At 40.2% G+C, this 27,054-nt stretch overlaps 2 protein-coding genes and 1 long non-coding RNA gene across 3 annotated transcripts in view; 1 reads left to right on the top strand and 2 right to left on the bottom strand.

Annotated features, from left to right (window-relative positions):
• The window catches only part of LOC126619237 (uncharacterized), a 32,554-nt gene extending 21,931 nt beyond the window's left edge, over nucleotides 1-10,623 (bottom strand). Inside the window, exon 1 of the long non-coding RNA XR_007621997.1 lies at nucleotides 10,477-10,623. This is a non-coding gene — a long non-coding RNA (uncharacterized LOC126619237). The remainder of the gene's footprint in view (nucleotides 1-10,476) is intronic.
• A 1,520-nt stretch (nucleotides 10,624-12,143) lies between these two features.
• LOC126619223 (uncharacterized) lies at nucleotides 12,144-16,532 on the top strand. The gene is made up of 15 exons (XM_050287523.1): nucleotides 12,144-12,496; nucleotides 12,635-12,765; nucleotides 12,854-12,986; nucleotides 13,080-13,236; nucleotides 13,319-13,397; nucleotides 13,721-13,761; nucleotides 13,844-13,960; nucleotides 14,053-14,133; nucleotides 14,786-14,848; nucleotides 14,944-14,995; nucleotides 15,161-15,235; nucleotides 15,334-15,381; nucleotides 15,542-15,577; nucleotides 15,667-15,741; nucleotides 16,199-16,532. The coding sequence occupies exons 1-15, from the start codon at nucleotides 12,337-12,339 to the stop codon at nucleotides 16,271-16,273; spliced, it is 1,323 nt and encodes a 440-aa protein (XP_050143480.1). The 5' UTR covers nucleotides 12,144-12,336; the 3' UTR covers nucleotides 16,274-16,532.
• Nucleotides 16,524-19,451, bottom strand: LOC126619226 (bifunctional protein FolD 1, mitochondrial). Its single transcript, XM_050287526.1, has 5 exons — nucleotides 19,127-19,451; nucleotides 18,307-18,623; nucleotides 17,315-17,551; nucleotides 17,055-17,222; nucleotides 16,524-16,820 (listed from the first exon to the last, which is right to left on the bottom strand). Exons 1-5 carry the CDS (start codon nucleotides 19,332-19,334, stop codon nucleotides 16,650-16,652), a joined length of 1,101 nt encoding a protein of 366 aa, XP_050143483.1. The 5' UTR covers nucleotides 19,335-19,451; the 3' UTR covers nucleotides 16,524-16,649.
• Between the last annotated feature and the right edge of the window lie 7,603 nt (nucleotides 19,452-27,054).

Genomic DNA, 27,054 nt, shown 5'->3' on the forward strand with positions numbered 1-27,054 from the left:
GAATGTTAGTTCTATTGGTTTTCGAATGGTAATTTCTTACATTGATGTATTCATTTCTTGTCATTAGATTCTTGTTGTTTAATGTCGAAATATTACCGCGACGATTTTTCTACTATGAACTGATTTGAATTTTGCAGTGTTGCAGTGATTCTTCTGTTGAGATTTGAGCAAGGTAGAGATGTGATGGTGGAGGTTGTTGGTGACTGATTCGATCTTGTCTTCCGTGGGAGGAGTATGCAATTGGTGCTCTTGGACGACTTACTTTTATGTTTATTAATAATTTCAATTTGATTGTGTGGATCCTAGTGTTAGTCCTTTGGATATTCTAACCAGTAGAGTTTTCTTAGCATGTCACTGCTATTACCTTGTTGGTAAATCTTTTACAGTGCACTTGCTATTAGCCTATTACAATGTTAATTTCCCTATATGTTCGGATAGTTATGAATCTTAACTTAATTTCGCTATATTATTGACAATATTTAGATATCGAAATCTTGAAATTTGTATGTGGTTCAATATCTTAGTGGATGCGGTATTGAGTTTTTACCTATGCATCCTAGATTCGAGACATCCCTTCCCCCTTACTATAGTATAAGGGCATATTTACTTGACAAAAAATGGAAAAAGGAAGGAATCGAAGTAGGAGAATTGAGGAAAAGAAATTAGATCATCTAGTCCCATATTTAGTAAACGCATGGAACTCTGGAATTAAAATAATTCTACTTCTTATTCCTTACTAATTTGCCACGTGTTTCTTGCCTTTATTTTACTCATGTATGTTGAAAAAATCGTTTCAAGTCATACAAAAATCAGAAAATAATCCGAGAGTTGCTACGGATTATTAATGCAAGTTGCGACTAGTTAGAATTTCAACCTCATAAAAACTGTACATACACTTGCATGCCGGCCTAAAGACGTGCATTCAAAATTTGTCATGGCAACCAATGAGTTTGCTAGATCATGGTTGGTCATGGCAAGAAAGATTTCGTGCTTATCTTAAAAGACTAGTGAGGCTTTAAGGCCTGGGAAGATAGAATAGCTTCAAATGTTTCAACCAATCTCATGCATTTTAGCAATCACAATTATGAGAGAATTGTGGGGGTGGCTTAAATGTCATTAAGATATAATGGTATTTACTTAACAACGGGTAGAATTCCTAAAGATGACAATATCTAATTCTAAGAAGAATTTGCTTCTATGAGTATGAGATGACTAAATTCTCTAAAGCTCTCATGAATCCAAGATCTGTTCAGGATAAAAATCAACACAACCCTATAAACCGTTATATATTAGGATTAGTGATGTGTGTTGCTTATTGTCTCAGTTTACTGTTGCGGTGAGCATTTCAAGATCTTCCACATCCATTGCATCACCAAGTAAATTCGACAAGTATTCACTAGTGTAAGTTCAAATCTAAAAGACACTTCTCTTGATACATTTCTTATCTGCATGTACTCTCAAATTCTTCTAATTTTTTATTTATGTGTGGGATTGTCGGAAATTATATACTATAATATAAATATTGTAATATATAATTTTTATAATTAAATAAAAAATAATGTTAATTGCTTTCAAAGAAAGATTATGTCATTTGTATTTAATTGGTGCCATCCCTTGCTAAAAAAAAATAATGTTAATCTTTTACATCTTGCCCATGCAAAGGACCATCTTTCGTTGGTTTCTTTGTCTTCTCCGTGCCGCACCGATATAAGAAAAATTTAATTTTTCTTGTCTTCTTTTTGGATAGTGCTGTCACAAGGCAGCTGTCGGGGTGATGCAGCACGTCGGCTGGCAGGGGTCAGGAGTCGGCTCGGTATGGGCCGAGGAGGTGTTGTGGTAGGGACCATTACTTTAGGCTGCTCAACTTGGCTAGAGCCATGGGCAGCTTGTGCGGTTGGGACCGCAGATTGAAGCGTTGAAATGTAGTGCTAAGTGAGCCGCATAACTCATGTCCTTTGGGCTCTTGAACTTGACGTGGGCCAGGCCGACGATTGAGAGAAATGAAGAGGTTGCGGGCCTTATGAGCTGTTAGAATGTTAGGCATGCAGGCTTCCTGCCTGCTGGAATGTTAGGTTGAGCTCCCCTGCTGAGTACCGTAAATGGCATTGGCTGCTTAGCTCTTTTTGTCGGAAGAAAGGTGGACTGCTCCCGAAAGATGAGGTAAAGATGATCAAGGCAGATGCATTGGCTCTTCTGATCGTTGTCGTGGAGCCTACTATGAATGAAGGTGGAAAGAAGAAATCTTCCCCGCCTGCTCAAGAAATGTCGATTGAGAAAAAACTGAGGACTTCCTCCGCTGCTCATAAGGGTCTGCTCGCTGCCGAGATGCCTATGATTGACATAACTTCTTCCAATGGGAAGAAAAAATGAGGCTGCTAGATCTGAGCCCGTGGCGCCTGCCATGTGGAGAATGGCTAGAATGATTGCTGATAGGATTGCTCAGCGTAAAGGTCATGTCATGCCTCAAGTGCCAAAGTCTGTACCAAGATATCTATTGGGAGCTAAGTCCGGTTCACCTTTGCAGAGGCTTGCCACTATTAATAGCAATAAGGTGGACTCTGCTGCTAAAGTGGCGCCGAAGCCCACTCCCTTTGTTGCTGAAACTAATTCGCCTGCTAGGAAGGAGAAGACTGCTTGCATGGGCAGCTGTGAACCTATGAGAAATCCACTAAGGCTGCTTTTGGAGAGGCTGCTGAGATCTATGTGCTTTTGAAACTAGATTTGCTTGAAGACATGGACATTTGTGCCAAGTTTGTTGATGGCGGTAGAAAGGTTGTTTGCCCAAGTTCATTTGCGAAGCATACGACCCAATATAAAAGGACTGCTCTGCTTGCTATGATGCATATATAGTAAGCCTGCCAAGGAGGTGGCGAAGGCTATGGCAGCTGAAACTTATTCCTCAGCCGAGGAGATCAAGAGGTTGGATTCTGAGTTTGTTGCTTTGAAAGGGTCTAAAATTTCTGCCCCCACTTCTCTGCAGCTTAAGACCGCTCGTCACAAGATCGTTAACTTGAAGACTAGGCTTGATAAGATCCAAGTTAAGTATGAAAGTACAGAGAATGAGATTGGATGTTACATACCTCAGATTTAAGATCTTAAGTTTGCAGTTTCTGAGCTTCGTTTCGCTGCTTATGCAAAGGATGAAGAGTTGATTGCTGCTTATAATCAAGTGATCCACTTCAAGAGAATCATCAATAGGCTTGAACCCCAAGTGTTGGAACTTCAAGGTGTACTGAAGATCAACGAAAGTTTGAAGAAGGAAGTGGATGAGCTACAACGCATCCGTGTTGGTCTGCTTGAGAAGAATGAGTAGCTGAAGGGTGAGAATGATGGGCTTGAGGTTTCGAGACCTTTTCTATTTCTCTGGAAGACTTGCTTGCTTTTACTTTTGATGTTTTCATTGGTGAAGTAGTTGGAGAAGTTAATGCCCAGGCTAGGGTAGCCGGGGATGAAGTGCTGGATGATGCCGCTGCTAAGAGCGTCGAGGCTGCTGAAGGTGTGGCGACCGAGTAGTCGTGGGATGTCCAAGCTGCTGTAGTTTTCTAGGTAGCCTTTAGGATTTTATTTGTTTTTCCTTGTAGCTCTTGTTTTGCTTGAACTCCTTCGGCCTTTGCTAATTGTTTATAAGCATGCTTATTTCTCTTTTCTTCATCTTCGCTTCTTTTGTTCATGCCCTAATCTTTAGACTTGACAGACCAGCGGCAGGCATGCTACTTTTTATAAGCAAACAAGCTCGGGTAGCCTATGCAGCCGTAGGTGTTGGTGTAGAACTTTGCAAAGTTGTTAGCCATAGGGTTGGCAGCCGGATGCCTTACTTACAGAAGCAGACAAGTTCGCGTAACCACTAGGTTGTTAACCTTGGCTTTCTCCAATTCCGTAGGTTGCGTAACAAGTAACACAACACTTTAGGACTTGGTGTAGGTTGTTCCGCGCTTGGCAGAGGTAAAGCTTATCGACTATATAGCATGTCAGCAGTGGATAAAGCTTCGTATATGCACGCTAGCTTATTTAGCCTTTCACAAGAATGTGTGGTTGTATAAGTCTAGCGTGGCTTTACTGCTCGAATGGCAACCCGTAGGCAGTCTTCCAGAAATCGTAGGCTACTTTAGTGCACTCGGTAACATCTTTAGGGTTCCAGAGCAGTCGTCTGTAAGGCGTATTGCGTAATGTGCCCCCTTCGTCTCTAGGGCCCGGTTCCCCACGGATTAGGCCAATAGACCCAAAATCCTTCATTTAGCTAAGCCTTGAAAAAGACCATTATGGCTACTTTTAGGAATCCCGGCGCAAGCTATCGTGCATTTAGTTATACTAGGGCAGCCAGACTCATCCACGTCTGGATATTCAGAGTGTAAAGTTTATCCTTTCGTCTTGGAGAGCTAACCCATATGGGTGTCAGGGAATTGGTTTACCCTCTCGCACTAGAGAGCAAGTTTACCCTCTCACACTGGAGAGTATGGTTAATCCCTCGGGGGCGTAATTCCTGCGATGAGTCCCTAAGAAGAGCGCAATCTTCTTTTGAAGTGCAGGAGTGATCAATTGTTGTAAGCATGCAGCCGAGCCAAGTTATGATTACTTCTGAATTCCTCATTGAAAAACGAGTGAAACGAACGAGAACTTAGCTGTAAGGTAGGAAATGCATAACAACTGGATAGTCATCGGCTTGTGAGATGGTGCCGGTCGAGCTTCTTAAGTCTTTGGGCTTTAATGTAGTGGGATGTCACATATGGTACTTCTTCAGATTGTAGGCGCTCCACTGCTTTTCGATCATTTTATCGTTTCATGGTGACGAGGGTGTAATTACTCTTGCCGCCTACTCTGCTGATCTTGTACGGACTTTCCCATATGAGATCTATCTTTTTGGAGCCTTCTCTGCGGGCAGTGATGAAAGCTTTTCTTAGGACTAGATCTTCTGGCTGGAACTGCCAAATCTTGGCCCTTTTGTTATAGATGGAGAGGAACTGCTGCTGGTAGGCTGCGATGTGGGTGATAGTCTGCTCGCACTTCTCTTCTTCCAGATTTAAGCTTGTGGCCATCTCCTTTCTGCTCAATGCTTGGTAGGAAAGTGGTGATACTTGGCTTGATGACATTGGGATGAATGATTGCTTTTGAGCCAAATGCCAAAGAGAAATGAGTCTCACTGGTTGCTCATCTTTTGGTGGTGGGATATGCCCATAGACATCCAGGGAGTTCGTCTGGCCATTTTCTTTTCTTACTGGTGGGGGATTTCTTGTGACGTCGATGATCATCTTGGTGGATGCTTTCGCTCGCCTATTGCATTGAGGATATTTTAGCGTAGACATGTGCTGCTTGATGCCATATTTTTTGAAGAACTTCGCCAAATCTTTGCCTATGAATTGCGAGCCATTGTCGGTGACGATGGATTAAGGGATGCCAAATCGGCAAATGATGTTCCTCCATATGAAGCGCTCTATGTACGTCTAAATCGTGCTTGTCATGAGCTCTGCTTCTACCTATTTGGTGAAGTAGTCGGTTGCCACGATCATCATGCCTTTGCCCCTAGTAGTCTGGCTGGTGATTAGCTGAGAATCGGAATGAATTGAAAGCTTTTTCACCGCCAAGTCTTTTGTCATTCGAAGGCTTGCTAGTGAGGCTTCGTACTCTGCTTCATTGTTGGATGCTTTGCAACCTAGAATAATTGCCTGCGAGGGCATCAAACTGCCTGGGGTGACAAGGACCACGTCTGCTCCTGAACTTTTATAGTTGGATGCACCGTCGACATGCAAATGCTAGAAGTCTCCATCGGGTGGAGTAGGCACGGCTAGAGTGTGCTCGACTACTTCTGGGGCATCTTTGGGCCGCTCTATTGCGTCACCTAGGCTCGGCGTGAAGGTGCAGTAGAGAGCTGTGGAGATTGGGCTATGTCACACGCAGCAGGAAATGCTCAACTGCCAGTATTGGGCCACACTGGAGTTGAATTATTGAGCAAGGGTCGGCTAGGGCTGTGTGGTGCGCAGCAAGAGGTGGTACTCAATTGCCGGTACATGTTGCTCCTATGTAGAATCTTTTAGGGTGATGAGGACAAAACTTGCTTCCGAGTGTGTCATTCCAGTGTTCATCTACCTTTGGCGTGTCTTTTAGGCCAAGTTATTACGTTCTTCAGAAAACCTTACATCTACCAGGGTCTACGCCTTTATCGTCGCGCATCTGGATTAGACGGAATAATATGTTATGAAGATGCCTATATGTGTTTGAAAGTAAAACTTGAGCTTCCGGGTTGTAACAACTATCGCCAAAGTTAGTTTTTGAATTTCTGATAACATCAATGAGAGCTTTTAAACTATGGAATACAGTCAGGCCCCCAGCTCTTCTTGTATGATGGTAGAGCTTATTGTCGTCCAGTCAGACTTTGAATCTCCTTCAAAGTGGTGGGAGACTTTATATTCAAGATCGCTCGGATTTGCCTTGAATGGGCATCGGCGAACTTCGTCCCAAAGTACATGTTTTTCTGCTAGAGCAAAAGAGTCTGCCAGAGTTAGATCTCCTTTCATTATCAGTTTTCTGAAAAGTGGGTGGTCTACTGGAAGTCCTTTTTGGAAGGCTGCTCTAGTTATCGAGTCATTGCATCTGACTATCTTTGCCTTCTCTGCTTTAAACCTCTTCATATAGTCATGAAGCGACTCTTTTGGGTTCTTCTTGACGTTGAACAAGTGGCCAGACTTCTTCTTGATCGAGCGATATGATGAATATTCTTTGGTTAAAACCAAAGATAGTTTGTCAAAACTCTGAATGGATTGTAGCGGCAAGGTGTAGAACCAATCTTGCTCTTCGCCTTGTAGAGTGGTGGCGAATATCTTGCACATGAGATCATCGTTGTTTCGATAGAGGATCATTGCGCTTCGGTAGTTCTTTAAGTGTCTCTCCAGGTCTTCATCCCCTTTGAAAGATGTGAAATATAGTATACTGAACTCGTGTGGAGGCTTTGCCTACTCGAACTCATCCGTGAATCGTGACTTGCTTATGTTGATCATGTTCCATCGTAGTGCCTCGTCGGTGACCTTGTTGTGTTGGAAATTGCACAATCGCTTGGTCAAGAGTCTCTCTACTTCTTCCTGAATTTACCTTTGTTGAGGTAGTGGAGCTCTCGGCTTCCCCTAACCGTGACTTGCTGGTCTAAGCTGCTCTTCCGTGTGTTTGGCTCATCTATGCCTCTGATGTGGTGCGTGTAGTGCATTCATAGCTGGTGAGCGAGTTTTTCGTAGGCTTCCGGTTAAACTTGAGCCGGATTGAGTGATTGCTTCTCTTCGTCCGTCGTGCTACCTACTCCGATGTGAGGTGGATGATGTTCTTTGCGGGCTTAGCTGCTAATGAATACTTCGCCTGGAAGGTTACTCATGTTGACTATTGGAGTGTGACCGCAACTGTGAATATATGCTCGTCTATGGGCCTAATCGAGAGTGCATGCTCCTCCGCGCTCTAAGATGAAAGTATACACTATCTCGGGGGCCCAATCGAGAGTGTACACTGCTTGAACGCTTGGTTCGTGGCTGGTCAAGTGGCTGCTTACCGGGATGCTGCTGGAGAGGTTCTTTATCTGCCTTTGTCCTACTTCGAGACACCTCGTCTGGGGCACGCTGCATCTCGGTGTGCTACAAGAGTTGGTTCACCAAGGTCGTTTGTTGTGCAAGGGCACTCGTCAACTCTATGACTTGTCGAGACAAGTGTTGTTCTCCATTTGGGTTGGAATAACTTGGAATGAATGCGTCTTCTTGAGTAGTGGAAGTGTGGGGCGAGATTTGAGTTGGGAAATGCCAAATCGGCAGAAAAATGTGGTGAAAATGCTCCTGGTTCGATTTGAAGCTGGGATAATTGAACTAAGCTTGGATCGATTTAGGCTACTTAGAAGGCCATAGGAGCAGACTGGGCTGCGGAAGCAGGTTGGACCACGGAAGCAAGCTGTGTCATGAGAGTGAACTGCTCGACATGAGCAAGCTGAGCCATGAGAATGGGCTGCTCGGTGGGAGCAGGCTGGGCCGTGAAAGTGGGCTGCTCGGCGGGAGCAGGCTAGGCCACGAGAGTGGGCTACTCGGCGGGAGTAGGCTGCTCGGAGTGTGATGCACATGGGTGCAAAGCTTGGGCTCGGCTTGGCAACGCGTTGAGTTCACGTTGGGCTTGGAGTGACATGGCTTGGGCCGTGGCCTTGGTGCCGTGAGCCTTGGATGGCATGGCTCGGGTCGTGGTAGCGGTGCCATGGACCTTGCAACGGGTAGTGGTGACCATGGTGGCCATCGCGGTGGTTGCCATGGTGGAGCCTCGTAGCGATGGTGCCGCTCATATGATCACATTTAGCCTCGTGGATCGCTGTGGTCCCATTTCTTGAATATTGAAATTTTCACTTGTGGAATTTTCTAAATTTCTTGCCATTGTATATCTCTTTTACGTTTTATCAAAGAATCTTTGCAAATAAAAAATTCTAATAATAAGAATGTACGAAAAATCTAAAAATGGACAAGAAAATAGAAAAACCTTTTGATGAAGGAGTCTTCTACGAGTGTGTGACTCTTCTCTCAATGAAAGCACCAATTTGTGGATGCAAATTTCTTCCTCCTTGATCTTGGACAAAATAGCACCTACAAAATAACTAATACCTTTGGTTAAGGCTAAAAGCCTCACGCGCCCACGATGGATGGGGGAGCCTTTGGCCGAAGAACCTCTTATGCCAAAGTTTGAATTTAGAGAGAAAAATATTTAGAAAGTTTTTTGGGAGTTTTGCAAGAGTGTTGGAACCAACTTTTTAGAGAAAATGAAGTCCTATTTATAGAGCATGACCGGCCCTCTTTGGAAGAAAGAGTGGCCGGCCCTAAGGTATTTTTTGGGGTGTAATGGATGATTTAATTGGTGATTAATGGATTAATTAATCCATTAATTAGCCAATTAACCTCCACTTAAATGGAATATTATTTTAACCTCCACTTAAATGGAATATTATATAGGTTATAAAATAATTACCTAAGATGAGGATGGATGAGAATATCTTTGAATTTGTTACCTATTTTGGACACTTTTGACTTGATTGACGGATGATTGTCCGCTGCTCGCGCGTAGGAATCCCGGTATGCCTCAAGGGTATTTTTGTCCTCTTTTACCCAAAAATCCACATGTCGCCTTATGGTTATTTTTGGCTCCACAGTTGGTGTTCGTTTTTCCTTTGCTTATTACATTGTTGCAGATTGCTGGTGCAGTTGGCGGTCCATATCCACACTCGACATTCTCGCAGCAAGGCCGTGAATTGCACAGCCGATCAAAATTTTGCTTCTTTATTAGGTACAATGCACTAGTTTTTCAGTACCCTAGTACCTATCTCTTCCTCTTTTTCTTTTTTCTTTTGTGTGTGTGTGTGTTCTTGAACGAAAAGGTGTTTATGTCGGTCCTAATTTTTGTATATCTTGTGCAGTTTCGGGTATAGAATACCCTCGGAAGCCGACAGCCTGACTTTAATTATGCATCCTGCCATGAGAGGCCATAGCAGTACTATTGGTGCGAAGAGTGGCCGCAGTAGAATAAGCCAGTCATCCCCTAGAGCAGTACCGCCCTCGGTTAATATTTGTCACTCAAGAAGAGGGCATTCTTTAGCATCAGCAACAACATCAAGTTGGCCATCATCAAAATTCATCAATATTGATGATCTACCGGACTCTTTATTGGCTGAAATCTTTTGTCGACTTCCTTCCTATAAGTCCGTTTCACAATGCAAGTGCGTTTCCAAGCGTTGGTGCATTCTCATTTCGGATACTCATTTTATGGGCCGTTTTCTATACCTCCAAAGGGACCGTAACCAAAAGCCAATAACTACTGCAATAGATACAAAAGGGGAGGAATTCCTTAGAAGAATGTCGCCGTCCTCTCAACCGTTGAATCAGCTTTTCCAAAGACTTGTGAGTTTCCATGGTTTGAAACAAGAGCCAGTTGTGGTAGGTACATATAATGACTTGGTTCTGTGCTGCGCAAGCGAGTTTAACCAGCGCGATTACTACATCTGCAATCCATATACAATCCAGTGGGTTCCTCTTTCTCCCCCACCACAAGTGTGCGAGTTTGTACTAGTGGGATTCATCTGTGATCTTCCCTACTATAACAACAAGGAAGATTATCAGCCAGGAGATTGATCCAGCTTAATGCGGATTATAGGTGCAGGGTTGTGAGATTAATGGATCCTGATGATGCCGATGACGAGGACAAGGAAATAATAGATTTCAGCAACTTCAAACTCATCGACATGAGAGATTTCTGCACATTCAAAGTGCAGATCTTCTCTTCTGAGACTGGTGAATGGAAGGAGACAACTGTAAGATCCGAGAGAACTGTAACATCCGCGTACAACTTTACTTTGGAAATGATGAGTGTCTGTACTGGCGTTTCTTCCAAACGAATGCTGTATTGGATGGGCGATGATGATGACATTCTTATTCAGTTGGATCCGTTCATTATCAACAAGAGTGCTAGTGCTACTTTATCTACCTGTTATAGACACCGTATCAGGAATGAGTGGGACGCTCTTCCAATGAGGTGCATAGCAGCGTATGATGGGGGTGTGCGGATGTGCAACTACGACTATGTTTCCGGCAATCTGTCTATTTGTGAGTTGAAGGAAGAAGAAGAAGAAGAAGATCCGAGGGTGAGTATCCATGAAGGATCAAAGAGTTTGTTTGTGAAACTTAAGAAGAGGGTTTACTTGGTGGATGAAACAAAGGTTGTGATAGGTCCATGGACAGAGATTGAGGGGGTATTTTTCGACCAAAATAACGAGGATACCTTGTATATGATAGTAGATACGAAGAAGTTCCATGTTTGGATAAAAGATATTATCAGGTGCAACATTGTAACCGGAGAGGTGTCAAAGATTGTTGGAAACAGAAAATTTAATTGTTTCAGATTCTTCCCGATCGTGATCCCATTGTGGCCGACTCCAGTCCCTCGACTAGCGCAAGGTGCAATATCCGAATCGCGCAGAGGTGTCAAAGATTGCATTGCTACAAACAGAAGAGTAAATTTTTTCAAATTCTTTCCGGCCGTTCGAAAGCTTATGTTTCCTTCTTGTTTGATGAGTTCGATGGTGAAGATTGCTACGCAGTGGACTCAAACAAGTGAAGCTGGAGATGCGTAGGAAATTGGCCGGCGGAATGGGGGTTGGCATTGGCATGAATGTAGAGATTTCTACATTGTATTTGTTCATCTCTCAAAGCCGTCGTCTTGTTAACCCATTATGCTTTATTTTATTTTCTTTGCTTCAATTTCAATAACTCATTCCGCTTTATTGCACTTTCGCCCATATGATTTTGTCATTGTTAAATGACCATTTTGACTTTTCGACAAAAAACATAAAATGGCCATTTTGACTTTTAATGTACATCTCTAGTCTAATTAGAATTTCAAACTAAGTAAGACCTCATTTCAAAATGTATTTAAAATGGCTCAAAGCGTTTTGATGAAAATATTTTTAGAACTAATTTTTAATAAAAATGCAAGTATTTTTAGAATCCAAAAACATTTTAATTAAAAACACTTCCAGTCATTTTGAAAATATTTTCAAATAAGCACTGAGTTAGTTAAATGACTAGAGAAGGTGGTTTTAATTTCTATTTTTTATACAAAAATCTCATTCTACACTTTAAATTTTCTGTATTTAGAAAGAAAAAAAAAACGATCACAATTAAGACACATTAATATTTTATTGAGAGATAAAAATAAAAAGAAGAGGGAGAGAGGAAGAGAGGGGAGGGAAGGAGAGAGGAGTGATTTAGAAGGAGAGAAAATCTTAATTGTGCTTTGAAAAAAAGCTGCTGTGAGAATAAGCGGCTGTGCTGTGAGAATAAGCGGCTGTGAAATAAAGCCAGTAGAGTGTTTGGTAAACTTTTTTGTGAAAGTGCTTTTGGAAAAAAAAGCAGGATGATAGTGTGTCTTTTCATTAAATGAGCACTATAGCTCCGTGTGCTTTGAAAAAACTGGCTTTTTTTCAAAGCAGCAAATAGCAGCTTCAGCTTTTCCTTTGATTTTCAGCTTATTCTCACAGCAGCTTCCAAAATAAGCCATTTTTTTTCAGTTTACCAAACACAAAAATGACCCTTAGCTTTTTTTCACAGTGACTTTTTTTAAAATCACCTCAATCCCAAACGGGGCCTAAGAGTGGTATGGTGGGTGGTGGCGTGGACTTGACTCAATTACTCTCTATTTGGTTTATTCTTTTTCAAAATCCGTTATTCCACCGTAACTTCCTTCTTCCTCTTCCCCTCTTCCTGTTGCCGACGAACACAGAAAAGCTGGAGAGAGAAAGAAAGGTAAAGGGAGATCGCGTTGGACTGGTCTTGCTCACAAGTAAAAATGGCTTCCACGGAGGGTATAGTACCAATAACCAGGGCTTTTCTCGCTTCCTACTACGACACATACCAATTCCCCCCTCTCTCAAACGACGTCGCTCGCCTCTCATCCGAGATTCGATCCCTCACCGCCGATTTGCTCCGCCACTCTCCGGCGGCTCAAGGTCTTCGTAATTTCAAAACCCTTTTGAAAATTTTACATTTTTTTGCTAAAGTGATCAACTTTTTCCAATTTTTTGCTTTGCAATCTCTAAAATTCAATATCTTGCATAAGGAATAAATCGAATGGGTTTGATTTTTAGGCGAGGAGAGATTGTTAGTGAGTGAATTGGAGACTGAACCTCCCCATAAAGTCGACGAAAACATGTGGAAGAATCGAGAGCATATGGAAGAGATACTATTTTTGCTTGAAAAACCCCATTGGCCTCAAACTGTAAGTCTAAGCTAAGTTAATGTAAGCCGTTTTTGCTGCGAAAGATGCTGCCTTTTCGTTGTGTTTTGATTCGTGTTTCTTTCGGCAGCTTCGAAAGCAGTCCAGTCCTGATGATGCTGAACTTGCTACTGTAATTGATCGCCTCCACCAGAAATTTCAAACCAGTTTGAAGACATTGGAGACTTTCCAAGCGAAAAATTCCGAACGTGTGTTCAACACGGGTAGTTCCCTCTCACTTGCCCGTGTTGTGTTTCGATGAGTTATTCATGAATTTTCTATGGTCGTAATTGAATTTCTGAATGTGCTGTCTGCAGTTATGACTTACATTCCCCAGGATTTTCGGGGAAGGCTCATCAGACTACAGCGGGAGCGTTCAGAGAGGAATAAGCAAGCAGAGGTTGAGGCTTTGGTTAGTTCTGGAGCAACTATACGTGAACGTTATGCTCTCTTGTGGAACCAACAAATGGAGAGGTAAGCCTCCTTTCGTTTGCCAATCAAGTGAAAAGCAACACGTGCTCCACCTCACATTCTACTCGGCCCAAAAACTTTTCAGGAGGAGACTGTTAGCGCAGCTTGGTTCTGCAACTGGTGTCTACAAGACGCTTGTCAAGTACTTGGTGGGGGTTCCACAGGTATGCTCCTCTCGGCCTTTGCTTGCCGCATTATTGGCTGGATTTGCCTACTGCACCTTATGTTTTGTATGGACCCGTATATCCACTGCTGGTTTGTTCATTTTCATGGTTAATATTCTTAATGGTGTGATCAATGATTAACAGTTTGACTTGCCTGTCTACCTAGATTTCTTGTTTTGCCTTAGTATGTATTAGTGAGAGCGTAGTTATTTGATGGAACTTCAGTTTATATATTTGTAGATGAATTTAAGTATATTTTACTGATTCCATGTTATAGATTGTCGATCATTGGTAACTGTTCCTGCACTTCCTTTTTGATGCAGGTTTTACTTGATTTTATTCGCCAAATAAATGATGATGATGGGTAAGTTTTATTGGGGGAGTAGTTGATTGCATTTCCTATAGTAATGAATGTCTTATACTCTTATTGTATCCTTCATTAATAGGCCCATGGAAGAGCAAAGACAACGTTATGGACCACCCTTATACAGCCTTACAACTATGGCCCTTCTTATACGACTCTTTATTTCGTTGTCTTGGGGGCGATTTGAGACTAGAAAATTGTGAGAATCTTTTTACCTTCGGTTGTTATGTTCAAGATGTAATTCTATTGTTTTTAACGGTGACACTTTCATTTGTTTTATGAATTGAGAAGAAGCAAGCAAGAGTTAGCTGTCTTGGAAGAAGTTGTTGATGTCTACACCACTGAATTTGTAAGGTTTATTACATTCATCAGGTATTACTCCTTTTTCTGTTTTGGATTGGGTAACTTTAATTCCATATGTCATCCTGACGATAATGATTATTATCGCTGTCATTGTATTAATCACTTGCATATTGGTTTTGAGGTTTTAATTTGGGAGATTTTATTGGCACTCCAAAAAAGTTAATGTGCACTCCAAACTTTATATATTTATAAACAGAGGGTGGTGCTATCTACACACCCCTTTTTACTTCCCACACCCCCTCTTAATTTCCAGCCATCAGATCGAATGAATTGGAGAAGATCAAATGGACAGAAATTAACAAGAGTGTGTGGGAGGTAAAAACGGTTGTGTGGATAGCGACACCCTAAACAAAAATACACTTGTGAGGAGTGTACAATGACTTTTTTGGAGTGCCAGTAACATCGCCCTTTCAATTTATATACCCCTTCCTTTTGCTAAGGGTTTGATTTGACTATCCTTTTGATCTGTAAACACCTGTAGAAGTAAGAAATTGCTAATCATGGTTGCTTGCTTGTGTATTATAGGCATGATAGTACTCACACGATTACACATCCAAAATAAAAGCAGTGTTGTCATATTGGGCTGCAAGCCTGTTTTTCTTTTGTCCTGTTGCTAGGTTGCGCTTATTCCTATATCAATTTACGTATGCATTTTTTTCAGTGAGGTCTTTGCAAATTCCCCCTTTTTTATCCCAGCAGAGGTTGCAGGCGCATTACAAGGAAGGTGGGGCAATGAGACTCTAGTTTAGTTCTTTTTTACTTGTTTAAATTATCTTCTGTCATTTTGAATTAAAACTTTTGTTAATTTCTTCTGTATAGTAATAACGATGATTACCAAGAGACCAGTGTTCCAGCTGGGAAAATTCATGAGGTTTGTTTATATATATCTTCTCGTGGTACTTGTTCTTTTTCCTCATGATGTCGTGCTTAGTGTTCACATGCATGGGGGTGTAATTCTATTGATTTATTTCTTAACAATTGTTGCCATTTAACTAATACCCAACCGGTAATTAATGTGGCTTCATTACTCTTATAGGTTTCATTGGCTGTGGACGCAATAAATTCATATATTGCTTGGGATTTCTCGCTTGTACAAGGGAAGATAAATTTGGTATTGTTCTAAAGCATTTTTGGGATTTCTCGTTTGCTGCTTTATGCAAAATTTATGACAACGTACATCCCATACTGATATTTATGTTTGGTGGTCAGGATATTGGATTTAGTGTTGAGTATACAAATCCGTCTGGGCAAAAATCTGTAAGTTTAACGATGACGTGTCAGTTATTAATTACTATGTTCACTTCATTCTTTTCCTCTTCAACCCTTGTTTCGTTGTTTCTTTTCACTCTCTTGTTGCTCTTTCTAACTTATTTGTTTTCTTGTAATAACGTTGGGGGCATTCCTGCTTTTACCACAGCTCATTTTACCTTACCGACGTTTCGAGTCTGACCAAGTAAGTTTTGCTATTTCTGGCTATTTGTGGTGTTAGAACACCATTTTTCATATCAATGTCCTGGCTTCAACATATATGTTCTTTGACAGGGAAACTTCTGCACATGCGAGGCGGGAAACTACAAACTGATTTGGGACAATTCCTATTCAAGTTTTTTTAAGAAGGTGCGCAGACATGTTTCTGTATCTTGTAGATATTCTGTTTTTGTTTTGCCTCGCTGCTTTACATATTATTCTTGCCTGAAAACAAGCGGGCCTTAGATGCTGCTTGAAAACTTCACTTTGATGTTTGAACCGTTAAGTTGCGTTGGATCATCTCGTTGTCAACAGAGTTGGCCTCTTTTGTTTATATTCTGTTGCGTTTCTTTTCAATAATCCTATGCAACTACATCTAGTGGCTGCTAAGTCTCCATCTCTAACAAAGTAGCTAAAGTAGGTCAGACGACTTTATTCTCAACTTTGAGAGATCGAAAGCAAAATCTGATCTTGTTTTCAAACTTTATTATGAATTGGTTGCGTTTGGACTCTACATGTTTCATTGTTATCTTTTGGTACCCTTTTTGTGCCGATGTTCAATATCGGAATTTTCCTACATTTATATCTTTCATTTGCTGGAATATAGGTGCTGCGCTACAAGGTAGATTGCATACCGCCAGTCACAGAGCCGGTTGAACCTGCGACTGAAGTTGAAGAATGACTGGTTTAGCATCTGCGCAGATTGAAGAGTGGATACTTTATCTTCACGCCAGATTGATGCTGTTCGTGATTTCTGTCAGCATTGAATTGTACCATGTTATTCATTTCGTTTTTTTACGTTGCGTTCTCCTGAGGTTTGGATATCCAGATTGGTTTCCTTCTTCAGGAGGGCGTACGATGGTTGAAGGTACAGAATGTTGTATTATAAATCTTTTGTATATTACCTGTTTACGCGGCTATCAGCCCGAAAATTTGATTCAGCAGCCAACCATTTATTATTTGTACACTGTAACTAAACAAGTTTAAAAGTCGAAAACAGCATTGAAATCCAGCAGTTCAACATGACCAAAACTATGCTACAATCAACAAATTACAGTTCATGTGAAGGCGCATACTCGCTTTGCCGAGTCAAGGGTGTTTGACAGAAGCATGGCAATTGTCATGGGTCCAACTCCTCCAGGCACTGGGGTGATGGCTGATGCCACCCGCACTGCTTCTTCGTAGCAAACATCTCCGGTGAGACGGTAACCATGCTCACAGCTTTGGTCCTGCCAATACGTATATGTCAATTAACATACGGAAAGTAAGTAATAAAGCAGCAGTCATTTTGTTTTGCCAAATTCAAACTTTTAATTAAAAAAAGGTGCAAGAAAACTGGATGCTGCTATGGCGTTGCCATTAGTTGATCAATATAACAGAAGCTTGATCAACATTATCCAATCGTGGTATCTATTCGATTCTCTAACGTTATAACTTAATGGATGGAGGAGTCTGGTATTTACCTCAACTGGAGTAGTTCCAATGTCGATAACAACTGCTCCAGGCTTCAGCCAATTTCCACGGACCAGATTAGGCACTCCGGCAGCTGTGACCACAATGTCGGCTTCACAGGTGATATGTTCTGGGTTCTTTGTGAACGCATGTACAATGCTGACTGTTGCATGGTGCCTCTGCACAACAATTTGAAGAAAATTATACCTGTACATTAGCGATCTATGGATTGTTTACTATTAATTTCATTTTTGAAAGAATATAATATCACCTGCAGGAGCAGTGATGCTGGAAGTCCGACAATGTTACTTCTCCCAATCACAGTAGCTTTCTTCCCCACGATTTCCACACCAGACCTGAGCAACAACTCAATGCAACCCTTGGGAGTGCAGGGAATGAACAATGGCTCCCTTCCTCTCATAGCTAGATTTCCCATATTAATCGGGTGGAAGCCATCGACATCTTTCTCTGGACTCAGCACATCCAAAACTCTTCCCTCATCCAAATGCTGTCCCAGACAGTTTGTTGTAAGTCATCCATACAACAGCAGCAAGTTCTGACATGTAATGCATCAAAACCTCAACTATTTAGTTGCCAACTTGCCACACGTGATCTAAGAGTAATAACTATCCACTAGGGTGCTCAAGGGTCAAGTCTCAAGTTCGGCGAGTGGCTGTACTCTTCCAATGAATTCAACTTTGTCAACTAGGGATCTCACAAGCTTGAAACCAAACGTATGGGCCTGCAATCCCAAAGTGACCGAAACTTTGAAATTGTTGGATTAGCACAATCCAGACACCGTTTTGCTTGAAATGTGCTGTGGTTTTTAAGGGAACTGAATTCTAAAATGGGGAAGCTTCCAATCGGTGGGTGATTGTGTGATAGATTTAGGTTTTAAAGCCTATCCCACCCAGTTTTTGAGTCAAGCAGGATCCCCAATAAAGGGGCATTCCCTTGAGTGTGGTAGTTTCAGGTAAAGTACTTATTAGTAATAGCTAACAAGTATATAAGTTTGTTTTATCATTCTTAATAAAATGATCGTTCTAGTTAATCACCTATGTTTAAGATTCAAATTATCTAGGCATTGGAGAATCATGACCATCTACTACATTTTCATTGGGGAAATGAATTATTTGTAGAGAAAATACAACATAACACATATAACTTCAATTTTAGTCTAGCTCTATATGCATCCTTACTCTCAGAACAGCATATTGCACAAAATAAAGCTTAAAGAAGTATCGGCACAGATTAAGAAATTACTTGTGGTAGAGGAAGTTGCACGAGAATACCATGAACAGAGGGATCCACATCGAAACAAGATAAAGCACCAAGAAGTTGATCTTTTGTACACTCTTCAGGTAGCTGAGTAACCATTGATTTGATTCCAACTTCTTCACAAGCCATCACCTTGTTTCGGACGTAAGTCTGCGAGTCCCTTCTGTGGCCCACCACAATTACAGCCAATCCAGGAACCATTCCAATGCTCTCCTTCATCCTCCTCACCTCACTGCCTATCCTTGATCTAATTTCATCCGCTATCGATTTCCCATCAATCACAGCAGCTTTCTGCTCGTTTGCTGAGGTGGGCATGAAAACGAAGATTGAAATCATTAATGCATTATACTATAACGAAATACCACAAATCAAAGTTCCAAAATTTTGGATTTTCTGGGACAATCAAGTACCACTCCATTTACTCAAAATATTGAAACCCTCAATACATAACACCATTACAAAGGAAATCTTCTTTGTGCTTCTTTACGCATATCAGTATTGTCGAAAATGTACAGATAACATGTCAGGTAGCTTTTGTTGGCGACAATGATATGGACACATAAACGAACGAACATCAAATACAACTTAATTTACCCAAAAGAAATATCGAAACTTTAACACATAATACTGTGATGAACTAACACAAATCAAAATTTTAGGAACTGGGTTTTCTACAAACCATCAAATACCACTTAATTTACTTAAAATATTGTAACATTAACACATTAAACACGACAACAAATGAAATGGAAGCAGATAAACAGAGGAAAGCTAACCAGCAGAGATGGGAAAGCAGGAAGCTTACAGAAACTCAAGGGGGAAGAAAACCCAGATTGGGCAGTGCCGGGAGCCCAATCGTCAGGTATGTCTAAGGAGACGAGAGGAGGAGAGATGATAATCGGGTGGCCGGCGTCGTTTCTCAAGGTGGTCTGAGCTCCGCTGCAGCCTCTGCTTCCCGCCGGAACTCTGGTTCTGAGTCCGTTCCGCCATGGCAATGCCACTCGTGCCATCATTGCTCTGCTTTTGCTCTTCTGTTCCTAATTGTTCTCCACCCCCTTTGGCTGCTACTTCATTTGCATCCTTCTCCTCTCGACTCTCCTTTCTTTGCGCATCACCATTTACACAGAGAGAGAGAGCATTTGCTTATCTGCAAAAAGGCAGAAGGCCCAAATGCCTTGTTAATATCTTTAAGGCCCAATTGATTGGACCAACCAAGCCAACTGAGCAAGCCCATTCTACCTGCTCTTACTCATAGTCCACATAGAAAAGTGGACCCACAAAAGGCCAAAGCTTTGGATTTGGATCCCATCCAGATCCAAATTGTGGGGATCCTAGGGATTTTTACATTTTAACTGTTTCTCGAACATCATGCAGTCATAAATCATTTAAATTTTTTTTATTTAGGATTAAACACAAATAGTATCTAACGAAAACTGACCGCACGATATACAATAAATGATTATGATGTGAGAATCCTTAGGATTCTTATCCGCTTTGACATTCCCTCAGAATTTTACTCACTCATTATTGTTCCATGGAGAAAAGTGGGTCCAGCCGTCCATACGCTTGTTTATGATTAATCCATTACAAACATATTGAGCCCACTAAGTTTGAAGAATTTGTATTAGTCTATGTTAACGTTTTAGAGACACGGATCAGATTTCAGAGCTAATCGTATTGATATTGTCGCTACTTAATCATTCTTGCAATCTATAGGTGGCATTTTTATGGAAATAACATCAATGCAATTAGATAGTGGCTGAGCCACTAAGGGATCATAATAGTTCTTGACCCATACTGCCTTTGATTTTCTTCTTGCTATTATAACAGATGTTGCTGCTGCATATCAATCTAATACTCTTAAAATTCAAGTGTATTCTCACTCCAAACTCTTTTCTTTCCAGGCCAGATCTCATTTTTCTCTCCATCGCTCTTATTGTGGTGCAGTCTTCACTTCTCCTCCTTATTCTATCAACTTTTCTTTGGCTTTAACTTATATTTTTTTTTAAATTATTGTTTACTCTTGACCTCATTCGAGTTTCTAGATTTGTGCAATAGTTTTAGTTCTCTCTATCAAATTTAGGTTTTTCCATTTTTATGCAAATTACTTTTTATGTAAATTACTCCAATCTCTCATGTTCTGAGTTCAATTATCCATGTATGTGAGAGGCCCTCCCACACATAAAAACTTGGCTGCAATTAAAAATAACTATGCATTGTAATTTGTTTTGTAAAATGACTATATGGGAATTTTTACTTCATTTGACGGTCCAAAAAACTATGTCATCCATACGTCCACACAAATAACTTAGCAGAACTCTTCTAGTCTTCTGTATTGCATCTAACCACGTATGTAGGCTAGTTTTAACAACTCAATTAGTTGTATGTGTACAAAAGACGTTGTCGTTGAGGTTAACAGAAGAATTTCTCCTAATATACTAGAATAAATATCTTAACACTTTCCTGCATAATTCATTCAACAGATTGAGATGAGATCGTTTCCCTTTTTGCAAATCATAGTTACACACATGTTTTCAACCGTAATTAACACGTAAGTAAGAATAATTACTTGCAAAGAAGGGAGCCAAGTATTTTCCTTTCACTGTTTAACTTAAACATCTGGTATAAGTACTTGTTCTTTCTTTTGGGTTCTAAATCAAATACTTTTCCCTAATATATGTATATATACAGTGGCAGAGTTAGCACGAGCCATTGGTTTGTCCATGACCTCAACAACTTCAAAAACTCCATGTATATATATTTGTACGTGTATTGTATTTGACCCCTATAAACAGCTAGGAAAAACTAAATTACAACCTTCTCTTCCTACTTTTTCTATTTTTTCTATCATCCTTATCTTCCCTTTCTCTATTCTTGTGTGCAATTCTTTTGTGCCCACCTCGATGAAATGCCACAAGGCTTGACAGTCTTCAACATCTCTCCACAATTTCCTATAGCCACCCTCGACAAGTCTCTATAGGTCATAGTGTTATTGGCATAAGCCCTCGGCAGATGTTGGCAAGAATTGACAAGTTCCTAACAAGCTCTCGATGAAATGATACACTGAAAATTTTTGGTCAAAATTATGACCCCATTATTTGAAAATCCTAACTCCTCTACTGTATATACTTATAGTTGAAATTAATTGATGATCTACACGTTTTAGGATGACATGCTTGTTTCAACATTTCAAATCTTCCCAGGAAATAATAAAGAAGTAACAAAAATACAAAGACAAATGTAAAACAAGAAGACGAACAAAAAACCAGCAGTAAAACAAACTCTGTATGTGCATGGGTAGACATGAGAATCTCCCCTTTAGGGAAGCATAGAGATATTATCGTGGAATCACTCAAATGTAATTTTCTTTCCAACTCATCTCTCTTTTCATAATATAGCAACAAATAGATTATATTTGCATGGATCAGCGCGTATATGCCCACCTCAAATCAATCAAGTCGACTCCTCGACAGATGATAAAAGATGTGGTCTTATCAAATTCATACATAAGAGAGAGAAAGAGGGAGGGAGAGAGGGACAGAGAGAGAGAGAGAGTGGACATATTGAAAGTTTTTGTAGGTGATTTATGAATATTGCTACTATATGCTGAACAGCCAGCGGCAAGTTTTGGCCTATGCTTTGAGCCACATTCTAAATTTGATGTTAAAGTTTAAATGGATGCCTTTGTTGTGTTGTTAAGGCTCGAATGTTTTGGTACAATTGGTGCGTCTTCTTCCTATCAAATGCAGATTATCGCCTTCTGCATCAATATGTTTTAACCTATATAATTTGTTCATATTGTTCTATACATCATCAATGCATGTGACTTGCCTCAGTTTTGATCAATCGCTTTGATAATATTAACATGACAATATGACGTTGCCTGCACTGCCCACTCCACACGGCTCCCTTTCACAAAATTTTTAATGATGTTTTATCGAGTGATGAAAGAGATAGATACAAAATTGTGTGTAATCTGTTGCATGAGATAATTACTTTCCCGTTCCACATAGGTATTGGAAATCATATATATATTATGTATTATTATACACACATATATATGTAAGCAATGATGGTTTGTGTGGGAGAAAAAAAATTAAGCATCAAGTAATGAGCCACTTAATTTCCATGTATCCTAATTTCTTAAACTTGTGAGAGTGGCAACATAACACCCACTACCATGCATGGCACGTGAAGAAAGATGAGGAATGTGAAACTTGGTGCCAGATGTAGGGGAATTTGGCATCGAGAAAGACTTTGATGCCTATACAATGGCACCTTAACCCACCAGCACTTGGGAGAGGGGGATATGAGATTATTTTGCATTTTATTGCAAACTTTATGAACAAGCAAATTTGAGCGTCAAATCGTTTTCTTGCAAATATCAACCTTTTTCTTTATTGATGGCAGGCAAAGATGACGTTGTAGGGTTTCTCAACAAGGCTACTAAATTATTGGAGGACGTGAAACTTTGTGCTCAAACAATTAAAACAAGAAATATTATATTTTAAACTAATTTAAACAAAAATAAAAAATCGAATTCAAATACATAAATGAGCACATCCGGTCTACGGAATATAATCGTACGCCCGAGGAATGAGAACTAACTAAACCGATATTAATCTGTGGTTGAAACATGAAACATGAAATATTCAAACTTGACGGCCTCCATATGTTTCTAGGGTTTTGAATGGAAGTCGTCATTGGTCAACACGTTACTTTTTGGGCCAAACATGTCTTTTCAAAGGCCAAGAGTGATAATTGGGTACTTATTGTGATCAAAAGCTGGATGGGATGTTTGATGTGGTTTAAGTTACAGCTGAATGCATGGAAGTCTTACACCGTGGGGTAAAGATTATGGCACATCACTATTACCTCCAAAAAAAGGTTTTTGTTGTCACCTTTGTAATTATATGTAATCAATCTAACACATGTAATCACTATACCGTTCACCTCTTTACAGATGTAATCAATTTTCTTAACGACAAGAAAATTTAGACATAAAAAAACTAACATATTTGTTCGTCTGTATCATAGAAGGTATCAGTTTTGGAGGAGGATTGTCTGCCCTCCAAGTTTCGGTGCCCTTCTATGCCCTCCTGTTTTGTGTGGTCACGGTTAAGTCACGTTAATATTTTATATTATTTTTTTATAAATATAATAAAACAAAAATGAATAATAATATAAAATATTAACGTGGTTTAACCGTGACCACACAATCAGGAGGGCATGGGAGGGCACGGGAACTTGGAGGGCAGACAATCCTCCTCCATCAGTTTTATATACCCAAATAATATTGCATTTTCCAATGTGTAATGTGAAATTAGCTAGCTAGTTACATAGTATATTATCACAATGTCATTGACACCAATAGCGAATAGGGTACTTGTGTTGAGAGTTGTCATACATCGGTGAGAGACAAGGTTTGCTATGTGCTTATATAATCTTAAGCTACTCCTCGTATTACCAATTGATTTTATGGTGGATCCTCAATTTCATCATGGTATCAAAGCAGGTTGTCCTCGTGTGAAGCCAAACGGCCACACACGCTCCATGTCACCTAGTTGTTGTCCACGTGTAGGCTTGAAAATACGTGCGGGGACGTGTTGAGAGTTATCCCACATCAATGAGGGACAAAGTGTGTTATGTGCTTATATGATCTTGGACTACGCCTCATATTATCAATTGGTTTTATGATGGACCCTCAATTTCATCAAGTTGTAGCACACAGTAGCCTATAGTGTGTTATAAAAAAAGTTAGACACAAAATTAGCATAATTGTTCGTTTGTAGTAGAGAAGGTATCAGTTTCGTACACCCAAATAACATTGCATTTTCTACTACGTATTGTGAATTTTAGCTATCAGAGAAGGTGTCAATTTCGTACACCCAACTAACATTACATTTGCTAATATGTATTGTGAAATTTAGCTAGCTAATTGCATTGTACATTATCGCACTAGCACCGACACAATAGCGAATAGGTTACTTGTTGCACACAGTAACCTATAGTGCGTTCTAAAAAGAGACTGAATCAAAATCTTATAATAAAAAACTATTTCTGAATATAGTGACATTTTTCGAAGCTCGACTGGACCAAATATAATCCCTGCACTGATTGCGGTCTGGGGATTGAGTTTGTAACCGTGAGTTCTAATTATTTGAAAGGTGAAGATGCTAAGTTAGACCAAAAACACCAACACCTGTCAGAATATTCCACATCGTCCATGTCTCAACGGACCCAAACCAAATGGAATTCTGAGGCCCTATCTCTATCTATCTGTCCTCCAAATACAGAGAAAAGAGCTAGCATAGTAGGTGTGCCATGTCATCATCATGAATGTCATACTCGTAGCAAACAAACGTAATTTCTGTAAAAATCTTCCTACAATAGCATGTTCCAGATTTTGTTTGTCAACTTGCTGGGTTTGATCTTTCCAGTTTTAAAATATGAACACTAATAAGCTGTTCATAGAAGAAAGAAAAGGCACTTGTCAATAATTTTCAGAAGGACTAGAGTCTTACGGTGTCATACTATTACAGCATTAAATTATATTTGAGGATGTGAATAAATGTCTCACATCGGAAGTCTACTAAATCTTGTTGCTTCTAAAGAATTGGAGTACTTATCAACTTGTCGATGAATTTTACGTTGGAATCTCAAGTTCATTATATCAGAGCCAGGTTACTCTATGACATATGATATCCTCTAATTTCTTGCGAATGTTTCCTGATTCATCGAGATTCTCCATAATCTCTTATTTTCATGTATCATTAAAACATTCCCTTTTTGTATTCATTGAATAGTAATTATACTTGTAAATTAAGCAATTGTCCTCTATATAATCCAATGATAATTTACCATTCAAATCATATGCTAAACAGCCACACGTATTATACATTACCCCTTTTGTATTGTGACTTTTGTCCATGTACATTAGATTTAAAATTAGCCGATAAATTTTATATTGAAATCTAATTTTTTTATAATATCAGATCTAGGTTGACCTACATATAAATCAAACGGCCGCACGTGGAACATAGTCATTCAAGTTGTGTTGGCCATGTACATTAGGTTTAAAATTAGCCTCACAAAACGTGGTGAGGATGTGAAAAGATGCTCCACATTGGAGGGGATAGAACAAGAACAACGAGAGGAGAAGGGAAAAGAGGTGCAGAAAAAAACAAGAACACAGAAACTTAGATAACGAGACATGCATGCATGGTGAATGGTGAATGGTGATTGATGAGTAAATTAAAAGAACAATAGAAAGTGGGAAAAAGGTAAAACAAAAAGCTGATGAGTTGGGATTCATTCAGAATTGTGTGAAAAGGACCAATGTGGTCGAGATCTTCACATCTCAAAAAATGAAGGGAATGCTCGTGAGTGATGTGTCTCTCTTTCACGTGTTCTTAGGTTGTGACTCTGTCAGCAACGTCAGAAATGCAGAAACAGAAGAAAAGGAAGAGAGAAAGAGTTCGAGAGGACGACGGTCCAAAAGACAAATAACTTTTTACATGCAATGCCCACACCTTTCATCTATCTATCTAAGTACTGTTCGAACTCCTTCATCTATTAATTAATTAGATAATTATTTACAGTAAATTATTTAATCTTTTGATCTCTTTCTCTAATTATGTATTAGGGATTCAAACAAGTCAGCCTACTTTCTGGTGATAGAACGTGCTGCTTTTTGTTCGTATCTGTTTTTGGTTCTCTAGCTGCCAGTTCTCGAGACATATTTCACTGTAAAAGTGGTTCCATAATTATACAATGTCATACTAAGCGGCTGCTTCTAAACTTTTAAGATCCGTATGGATCTGGAATTGGTTTTGTATGAAACCCTTCTACTTATAACATTTTGGAAGCGTTTTTTAAAGAAGTACATGGACTTGTCTTAAAAACGTTTTTTAAAGAAGTACATGGACATGTCTTAGAAGTGATTTTGGTCATCATAAAGCGTTTTTCTCAAACAATCTCTTAAGCTTTTTTTTTTTTTCCCGAAAGATAGAGAAGCATTAAATACGAATAGAAATGTTTACATCCTTAGCAAGAGTATTAAACAAAAAATCCGGGCCAATACAGTCCCAGATGAACTCTTTTCCTTGCTTGAAAACATACTTGGCCACTGAGTGAGCCGCATAATTGCTCTCCCTAGACACAAAGGCAAACGCAACCGACGTCAACCTGCGTGCTAGGACCCCAATATCACCAAGAATACAATCCAGACTAAAATCAAAAGGCAATTCCTTCCTGAGCATCTTTATGATCACCATTGCGTCAGATTCAATGATGATTTTGTTAAAGCCGAGCGATGTGCAAGCCAAAATGGCCTCGCGAATGGCGTAGGCTTCTCCCGCCGCAACAGAATGACAGAACCTAGTACCCGACCCACCTGCAGCTTGGAGCACACCAGCAAAATCACGGCACACCCATCCCACACCCATCCGAAGGGTATTCTTACACCAAGCAGCATCCGTATTGACTTTTATAAACCCAAACTCAGGTTTCGACCACGTCGCACCCCGTCGCCTCCCAGCCAAAGTCACCGAGTCACAAGCAAGGCAGTCACCATCAGACTCCCTGGAAGTGGCGTCTCTGGACTCAGCTAAATTACTCCTCCAGATGTCCAAAACCTCCAAAGGCTGTTTTTGCGTACCGTTAAACACCGTCTCGTTTCTGTTCTTCCACAACCTCCAGAGCCCGAAGGAAAATTCTTGCATAATCTCATCT

This window comes from Malus sylvestris, chromosome 4 (genome assembly GCF_916048215.2).
Source record: "Malus sylvestris chromosome 4, drMalSylv7.2, whole genome shotgun sequence".
In the NCBI taxonomy this organism is placed as follows: Eukaryota; Viridiplantae; Streptophyta; class Magnoliopsida; order Rosales; family Rosaceae; genus Malus; species Malus sylvestris.

Excerpts from the sequence above, each read along its gene's own strand:
- LOC126619226 (XM_050287526.1), bottom strand. The coding sequence starts at position 19,334 with ATGATGGCACGAGTGGCATTGCCATGGCGGAACGGACTCAGAACCAGA. Across the intron at positions 18,624-19,126 it reads TTCTTCCCCCTTGAGTTTCT|CAAACGAGCAGAAAGCTGCT; the intron begins GTAAGCTTCCTG and ends TGCCCACCTCAG. Across the intron at positions 16,821-17,054 it reads TTGGAACTACTCCAGTTGAG|GACCAAAGCTGTGAGCATGG; the intron begins GTAAATACCAGA and ends ACGTATTGGCAG.
- LOC126619223 (XM_050287523.1), top strand. The coding sequence starts at position 12,337 with ATGGCTTCCACGGAGGGTATAGTACCAATAACCAGGGCTTTTCTCGCT. Across the intron at positions 12,497-12,634 it reads CCACTCTCCGGCGGCTCAAG|GCGAGGAGAGATTGTTAGTG; the intron begins GTCTTCGTAATT and ends TTTGATTTTTAG. Across the intron at positions 12,766-12,853 it reads AACCCCATTGGCCTCAAACT|CTTCGAAAGCAGTCCAGTCC; the intron begins GTAAGTCTAAGC and ends TTCTTTCGGCAG.